Consider the following 8,784-nt stretch of genomic DNA (forward strand, 5'->3'; position numbering starts at 1 on the left):
CCCTGTCTCGAAAAACCAAAAAAAAAAAAAAAAAAAAAAAGAAAAGAAAAGCATGTTTCACACCAAGTTCCAGGGTAGCCTGAGCTACGCAGTGAGACCCTATCTCTTACAATGGGGCATGCCTAGAAGTCTAGCACTGGGGAGGAGACAGAGGGAGTAGGTGTTCAAGGGCATTTCTCAGCTACATAGTAAGTTCAAGGCCAGCCTGTTTACATGAGACAATCTCAAACACATGCACTCAAACATAAAGGATAATATTACTTCCTGGCTCATTCTGGGAGCAAATTTGGCTAAAAAATAAGAAGTATTGGTGTATCAAAAAATGCCTACCACAGCTGACTGGGAAAAAAGGATTAATTTAAAATAGAGCCTCAAACGGAAATAAGTAAATATAAAACCGTTTCACCAAGGGCGCCATGTTTAATTAGAACCTAATGAGAAGTTATTAACTACAAAGATATATACCTGCTGCCAGTAACGAGCTACTTCGGGCAGATTCAGAGCCTCACAGAGATAAACCAAATTCAGAACATCTTTTTGGAAGCAGCTTCCACCAAAACCTGAGGGAACAAAATAAGCTGACAATATTTTCAGGTAAGACCCAGAAACTAAATAAATCCTGTGGCAAAGCTTACACAACATCGGCAACTTGTATTCCAATTTTAATAAAATTCAGATAGCAGAAATTTTTTGCAACTACGTGGTGAGTTCAAGCCCAGCCTGAGCTGTATCAAGATGAAAAAAACATAGAAAAAGTGTTTTATAAATCATGTGACAATTTTAGGTAATCAGCTCTTCAAGTACATACTAACTGCTTCCCCAATACAGGTGTCATTAAAGCTTCACTTGACGTTTTTCTTCAAAGAGGGTTTTCTTTTTTTTCTTCTACATGTGAGAGTTTTGCCTGCATGTACATGTGTGCATCTTGGTCAGAGGTTAGAAGAGGGACAGCTGATTTAGAGGGACCATGGGATAAACACCTGTCATCTACAAGAATACACACTCTTAACCATTTCTCCAGTCCCAACTTGACCTTTTCCTCACATTTATCTTCCATTTCTTCTGTCACTTACCTGGCATGATTCCCTATGTCTCCTACTTTACTACAGAGTTAGTAACATGTTAAAATAAAGGACCGGATGTAAATATTTCAGTCTTTGTGGGCCATAAAATCCCTGCCATTAACCTCTGCCTCTGCAGCTCTGAAGTAGCCAGGGAGAGGAGAAAGTTATGGGTGTAGTGTGACTATATTCCCATAACACTTATTTACAAGGAGGCGTGGGCTGAATGTGGGTCAAGGTGTGCCAGCTCACCTTTGAGCTAGCGTCACTCAGGCTGCAGCAGAGAGGTAAAAACTGCAGCGTCAGAAGCATCTGGCCTCAGGTTTTGATCTGAGCAAGTTACAAAATGTTCCTTTAACATGAAAGAGAAAAATCACAGCACCTCTTAGTTGGCCATCAGCAGTAAAACTGTCACACATAGTGTCACACATCTGTAATTCTGGCTCATGAGAGGCACAGGCAGGAGAAGGACTTTGAGGTCAACCGTGACTATATGGCAAGTTTCAGCCAGCGAGGCTGTATGAGCTTCTGTCTTGACAGAAAAAAAAAAACAAAAAACTTAAGGGATAAAGCACTGATGTAGACATGACACATAGTGTGTCTTTTGTAGAGTTTTATTATAGTTGGAGAAAACATCAGAAGGGCAGGGAAGTGAAATACAGCCTCAGAAACAGTGTGTGAGTACACGCGCGCGTGTATGCGTGCGTACACACATGGTGGTGGGCCTCGGGCATGCTAGGCGAGCACTCTAACACCGAGCCATGTCCTACCTAACCCCCTTTCTGTCTGAGACAAGGTTTCACCAAGTTGTGCTCTATAAAGTATTTTTAGTGCTATAATACAGTCTAACTACCACCAATAATGAGAAATTTACTTTACAGCTAGTGTGAAGTAACTTTACAGCTTGGGGTAAGGGCAAATACGCTGTGGCCAGGCCTGGTGGCACATGCCTATAAATCCTTGGCAGCTGAGGTAGGAACATAGAAGACTCATAGCCTGCCCGGGCTACACAAGTTCAAGGACATCCTGGGCACCTTATGTAGCAGAGCCTCAAACTCCTGATTCTATACTTCCTAAGGGCAAAGATAACAGATGTATACAGTATGCCGTTAATCTTTACAACCAAGCAGAAGGTACTCTGTGGAAGTCAGAGGACGACCCAAGGGAGTCTGTTCTCTCCTTTTAGCATGTGAATTCAAAATCCTGCCACCAGGCTTGGGGACAGGGGCCCTTACCCATGGAGCCATCTCACAGGCCCTAGACTTTTTTTTTTAAGATTTATTTTATGTGTATGGACGTTTGCCTGCGTGTATACGTGTGTACTACAGGTGTGCCTAGTAAGTCAAGAGAGCTTAGGACTCCTGGAACTCACATTACCGATGCTTGTGAGTCATCACGTGGGTACTGGGAATTATCCACTGAACCTCTACAAGAACAGCCAGTGCTCTTAACCACTAAGCCATCTCCCCCAACCCCTCTAGAGGTTTTTTTGTTTTGTTTTGTTTTGTTAATTTTTTTTCCTCTTTTTGAGACAAGATTTCTCTGTGTAGCCCTGGCTGTCCCAGAATTCTCTCTGTAGACCAGGCTGGCCTTGATCTCACGGAGATTCACCAGTTTCTGCCTGCAGAGTGCTAGGATTAAAGGTGTGCACCACCACCACCCAGCAAATCTTTTTTTTTTTTTAAACAGCAGATGTTAAAACAAACAAACAAACACCTTCTTCCATAAAGAGGTTCCGAAAACCTGCAAGTGTTAGTAACCTATTTAACAAGAGAGATGTGTAGAGGACATTTTCTTTACCAACGCTGGCCTTTAGAAACTTATTCCCAATTCTTTGGTCCATCCCGATGGCCGTTGCCACCTCTTCCACATCAGCACCGGTTGCTTCACACAGAGCGCTTATGGAGTTGATGCTGCTGATCCTCTGCGCAAGAAATGCATTGGCTGCCTTTAAACAGAAGAGAAATGGGAGAAGGTGATGAGTGAGAGGGCAACCTTACCCCGGCAGCGTGTTTCATTGAGGTGAGGCAGATCACTAAGCAGGTGTTAAGGGATACTGATGGGCTCATGCTGAGGACAGTGGAAGGCCGGTTAAAAACGCAACTTAAAAAGGAAAGACAGGCCGGGTGTGGTGGCGCACGCCTTTAATCCCAGCACTTGGGAGGCAGAGGCAGGAGGATTTCTAAGTTCGAGGCCAGCCTGATCTACATACAGAGTGAGTTCCAGGACAGCCAGGGCTGCACAGAGAAACCCTGTCTCGGAAAAAAAAAAAAAAAGAAAGAAAAGGAAGGACAGGGATGAAGTGCAGTGCTGCAGTGCTACAGAGCGTGACTAACAGGTGAGGCTCAGGTTTAATCATCCCCAGCACTGGAAAATAGAACAAAGTAAGTGTGTGTTAGTGCGCGTGCCCCATAGGCAGGAAGCTGGGTTTTGAGTCTATGTGCGTGCGTGCGCATGTGTGCCTGTGGTGATCCCCACAGGCAGGAGGCTAGGTCTTGAGTCTGACACTGGCAGTTGTAGCTTTGCACTGACCAGCTTGGAAAGCTCTGAGGACCAAGTGTTGGTGGTGAGGATCTTCTCCTTAGGAACCCAGTGCTCATACACAGCACAGAGCGCCCGAACAGCTTTCTGGCCCTCTGGGGTTTCATCCCCTCCAATCAGGACTCTGTCCGGGTTCTTTAGGTCCTTNATGGCTGTTCCCTCTGCCAAGAACTCAGGGTTGGACAGCACCTAGAACAGCAAGACAAAAGGACGCTTTAGGTAGAATGGATTGTGGGTAACTTTAAGGCATCAGTCTTGACCTAGGAAGAATTAGGTTTCTTTTCTTTCTTCATACCTGTAAATTCAAGTTGGGCTTTGTGTTGGCATCAAATATGCGGCGGATGCTTTCTGCTGCCCGCACAGGGACTGTGCTTTTCTCCGTCACAATTTTGTACCCATTTGAGTTCTGCACAATGCGGCNAGCACAAGCTTCGATGTACTTCAGATCTGCTGCCCGGCCTTTTCCCATCCCGTATGTTTTTGTTGGTGTGTTCACCTAGTGAGAACATTTGGGATGAAGAAGTGCGGGCCTCGGAAGGCTGCTCAGTGCTTTCAAGATAGCCCAGACTATCAGTTAACCATCTAATCAACAGTCGCCATGGCCCTAACTCTCACAGAATAACAACTTTTACATCTATAGCCACTGAAAGAAACAACTAGAAGAACCGAGAGAACTCTTGGGGAGAAGCTGCCGTACGCGTGCCAGATACGGGATGGGCAGGCAGGTTCCAAGCTAAGTCCAGGAACCAAAAAAAATCTAAAGGACTGCCTGTCTATAACATGCAATACATTATAATGTTTAAGAGCACTGTTATGGCTTAATACCAAATAAATCCACGGAACTTTCACAGACAGATGTAAAAAATCACATGGCAGAGCAAACTACTTACAGAGATAAATACCAGATCGGCTTCTCTGATGGCATCATCAATATTGGTAGAAAAAAATAGATTTTTCCCTCGACAGGATTCGACTACTTCTTTTAATCCAGGCTAGAGAAGGAAAGGGGAAAAAGAGTTGTTGAGCGCAGTGTTATCATTGGTCCTGAGAAGACAACCACAGAATCACTGTGTCGAGGGGACAGTGGTGATATAACTTATAGGTCTGGAGTTTCCAGCCGTGTCTTTAGAATAGCTGAGGGTGGCGGGGCACAGCCGTGCACACCTGCAGTCCTGACACATGGAAGCCTGAGCCAGGAGACCCGAGTCTGAGGCAAGGCTACTACACAGAGAACTTGAGGGCAGCCCAGGCTACGCTGGCTCTAAAATGCTGTGTCATTATTGACCATGTACCTGGGTGATATGTTAACCATTAACTCCTCCGTATCGACTATTATCAGATCCTTCAAGGCCCTGTGATTTCAAGCAAACATTTTGCACTGTCATTATTGTCCTCACCACCCCACTCTGTGACTCATAACATCAACGTGATTACAAAACAGACACAGGATGTATTTAAGTCCTCCTGTAAGAAACACTGAAAATCTACTACTTTTTTTCCCATGCAATTTTACGGATAATATATTTATGTTAAAAAAAAATTGAGAGCTGGGTATGGTGGTGCACGCCTTTAATCCTAGCACTTGGAAGGCAGAGGCAGGCGGATTTCTGAGTTCGAGGCCAGCCTGGTCTACAGAGTTCCAGGACAGCCAGGGCTACACAGAGAAAAAACCCTGTCTTGAAAAAACAAACTAAACCAAACCAATTAAAACAAAATAAAAACAACCCTATATTTATTTTGGGTATGGGTGTGTGTGTGTGTATGTGTGTGTACATGTGCGCACGCATGCTCATGCCATGGTGTATATCAGAGATGTCCTTTCTTTGTTTTTGAAGACTTCATGGAGGGTGGTAGAGAGATGGCTCAGCAGTTTGGAGCACTAGTTGCTCTTGCCGAGAACTAGAGTTTGATTCCCAACACCCATATGGTGGCTCACACCTATAATTCCCGTTCTAAGGGGTCCAAGCTCCTCTTCTGACCTCCAAGAGCACTGGGCATGCATGCTGGCCACATACAAACATGCATGTAAAACATTCATACATGTCAAATCTATTCTGTATTACATTTTAATTATTTACATTCGTGTGTGTGTGTGAGAGAGAGAGAGAGAGAGAGAGAGAGAGAGAGAGAGAGAGAGAGACCCATATGGAGGTCAGAGGACGACAACTTTGGGGAATCAGATCTTCCCTACCACTCTAGGGGTCGCAGGATCAAACTCGGGCCATCAGGTTTGGCAGCAAACATAAGCTTTTGGATGAGGAAAACTGCAGACTCACATTCCTGCTGCTTATTCGAATGGAAACAGGCCCAGCAACATACACACGCCACTGCGCAGCTGTCTGTGGTTATTCTGACTAGGTTCTAGAAAAGGACAGGAAAGGTTATGGAGCTGGGACTTTGCAGGACAAGGTTAATTCAGTCCTCTGTTAAGGGAAGAAAACCTGGCATAGCAAGACAAATGCCACATGTTCTAAAGGATGTAGAATAAAACCGAGATTACCAGAGGCAGGAAAGCATGATGGAGTGACTGGATGAACGACAGGTTCAGAAGTCCAGCCAGATAAGAAAAGGACTTCTAAAGACAATGGCTGGTAACTGGGCTTTTTTTTTTTTTTTAAGATTTTATTTATTTTATATATGTGAGTACATTGTCTCTGTCTTCAGACACACCAGAAGAGTGCATCAGGTCCCATTAAAGATGGTTGTGAGCCGCCATGTGGTTGCTGGGATTTGAACTCAGGACCACTGGAAGAGCAGTCAGTGCTCCTAACCACTGAGCCATCTCTCCAGCCCTGGGCTTTTTATTTTTGAGTTGGTTTTGGTTTTTTGGTTTTTTTTTTTGTTTTTTCAACACAGGGTTTCTCTGTGTAGCCTTGGCTGTCCTGGAACTTTGTAGACCAGACTGCCCTTGAACTTATACAGATCTGCCTACTTCTGCTTTCCAAGTGCTGTGATTAAAGTTGTGCACCACCAACATCCAGCTGGCTGGTAAGTGTTAATCAGATGTATTTTAAAATAGTTGAATAAAATTCTGCTAATGCAAATAAATGATAGAATGCTCCAGGGTGATCATTAAGCACTGTACATGAAGTATCACACTGTATTCCGTAAGTATGTACCAGTAACTATTAGTCCTAATCATAAAATGTTTGTTTATTTGTTTATAGGCACAGATTCATGTACCTTCAACTGGCCTGGGACTCAGAGATATGCCAGCCTCTGTCTCCAAGTGCTAGAATTTGGAGGTAAGGTCTCTCTCTGTAGCCCTGGCTGTCTTGGAATATGGTCTGTAGACCAGGCTAGCCTTAAACTCAGAGATCAGCCTGCCCATGTGGGAGTTAAAGGCATGTATTACGACAACCAGAAGTCTATTATTTTTTGAGACAGGGTCTTATATATCTCAAACTGGCCTCAAACTCACTCTTGTGGGACTGTTCCTTCTGACTCCAACTCTTGAGTGTACCCCCATGCCTCCTCTTAAGGAAAAAAAAATGCAGGATTTGTGTATGCTGAGCAAGCACACCACAACCGAGCAACACCCCAGCCTGAACACTCCTTTCTAAGGGCTTATTATCTCAGCATACTCGACATGACTGGATTGTCTTTAATTTCTTCTTTTTCTCCTTTGCAGTACGGAGAGGAAATCCAGGGCCTGTCCCATACTATTCATGGGCTACACTCCCATAACATTTTCTTATCAGAATTTTTTTTTTGTTTTTTGGGGTTTTTTTTGGTTTTTTGTTTTGTTTTGTTTTGTTTTTGTTTTTTCGAGACAGGGTTTCTCTGTATAGCTCTGGCTGTCCTGGAACTCACTTTGTAGACCAGGCTGACCTCGAACTCAGAAATCAGAAATCCGCCTGTCTCTGCCTCCCGAGTGCTGGGATTAAAGGTGTGCACCACCACGCCCGGCAGAAAATTTTATTGTATACTTTTTAGCCTTTTGTACTTGATATAGCCCAGGCTGGCCTGGAACTCATTATGTAGTTCATTAATCCTCCTGCCTCACCCTCTCAAGTACTGGGATTACAGGCATGCAATACAACATCTAGTTTGTCTTTCTTTCTTTCTTTCTCTTATTATCTGGAACCCAGGGCCATGTGTTAGCTAACTGAGCTAGCATGAACTACGTACATGCTGGCACTATGAACTACACACATGCTAGCACTATGCAGAACATTTGCTTTATTTTGTGGCAGGGTCTCTCTGTGTTGTCCTGCTTGGCCTTAAACTAGCTATGTACACCAGCCAGACCTTGAACTTGCTCCAGTCCCTCTGAGAGCTGAGTTTACGGGTGTTACGAGCATGCCCAGTCAGACTTTGTTCATTGACTTGGTTGCAATCATAGATGGCACAATAGTAGTATATATAAAGCAGTTAACCAGCGGGGTAAGAATACAACAGCTATAAAGACAAGGAGCTGCTTATCCGCGCTTTACCTCATAAATCGGAAGGGTTGGAGAATTCCATGCATTGATCCTCGCCTCGTTGACATCCACAACNGTGACCCGGATCTCAGGGCACATGTGAGCAATGACACTGCACGTGGGCCCGCCCACGTAGCCCGCACCAATGCAACAGATCTTCTTAATCTCAACCATGACTCAACTAAAAGGGAAATAATTAGCAATGTTTTAGCACTGAAAACAGAAGATCTGGACAACTCACTGGTATATTCATCACAGAAGTGTCGGCTATCTGGAGACATTTCCTATGTCTACTCAGGAATGACGAAAATTGCCAGTGAAAATAACGTTCCAATCAGATAACTCAGCCTCTTCTCCACTGTGCTAGGGCGAAAAGGAGAGAGTTTATAACAACTGATAGTTTTACACACACCATGAAATTATAATGTCCTGATAGATGGTAAAGAAGTAGAATAAAGCCAGGCTGTGGCAGTAGACTCCTTTAATCCCAGCACTCAGGAAGCAGAGGCAGGTGGACGTAGGTTCAGGGATACCCTGGTCTACAGAGTAAGTTCCAGGACACCACAGCCAGGACTACACAGAGAAACCCTGTCTTGAAAAATTCAACAAAGAAGAAAAAGATGAGAAGGAGGAAGAAGAGGAGGTGGAGGAAGAGAAGGAAGAAGAGGAGGAAGAGGATGAAGGAGAGGAGGAAGGAGAGGAGGAGGAGGAGAAGGAAGAGGAAGAGGAGGAGGAGGAGGAGGAGGAGGAGGAAGAGG

The 8,784-nt window shown here is 44.3% G+C and overlaps 1 protein-coding gene across 1 annotated transcript in view; it reads right to left on the reverse strand.

Moving 5' to 3' along the window:
- Ugdh (UDP-glucose 6-dehydrogenase) overlaps positions 1–8,784 on the reverse strand; it is a 23,458-nt gene that overhangs the window by 6,516 nt on the left and 8,158 nt on the right. Inside the window, exons 2-7 of the mRNA XM_021210408.2 lie at positions 8,039–8,207; positions 4,493–4,594; positions 3,898–4,098; positions 3,594–3,791; positions 2,862–3,009; positions 466–560 (exon numbers count right to left, since the gene is read on the reverse strand). Of these exons, the coding sequence (XP_021066067.1) occupies positions 466–560; positions 2,862–3,009; positions 3,594–3,791; positions 3,898–4,098; positions 4,493–4,594; positions 8,039–8,200 (906 nt within the window). The 5' untranslated portion in view covers positions 8,201–8,207. The remainder of the gene's footprint in view (positions 1–465; positions 561–2,861; positions 3,010–3,593; positions 3,792–3,897; positions 4,099–4,492; positions 4,595–8,038; positions 8,208–8,784) is intronic.

This window comes from Mus pahari, chromosome 13 (genome assembly GCF_900095145.1).
Source record: "Mus pahari chromosome 13, PAHARI_EIJ_v1.1, whole genome shotgun sequence".
NCBI lineage: Eukaryota > Metazoa > Chordata > Mammalia > Rodentia > Muridae > Mus > Mus pahari.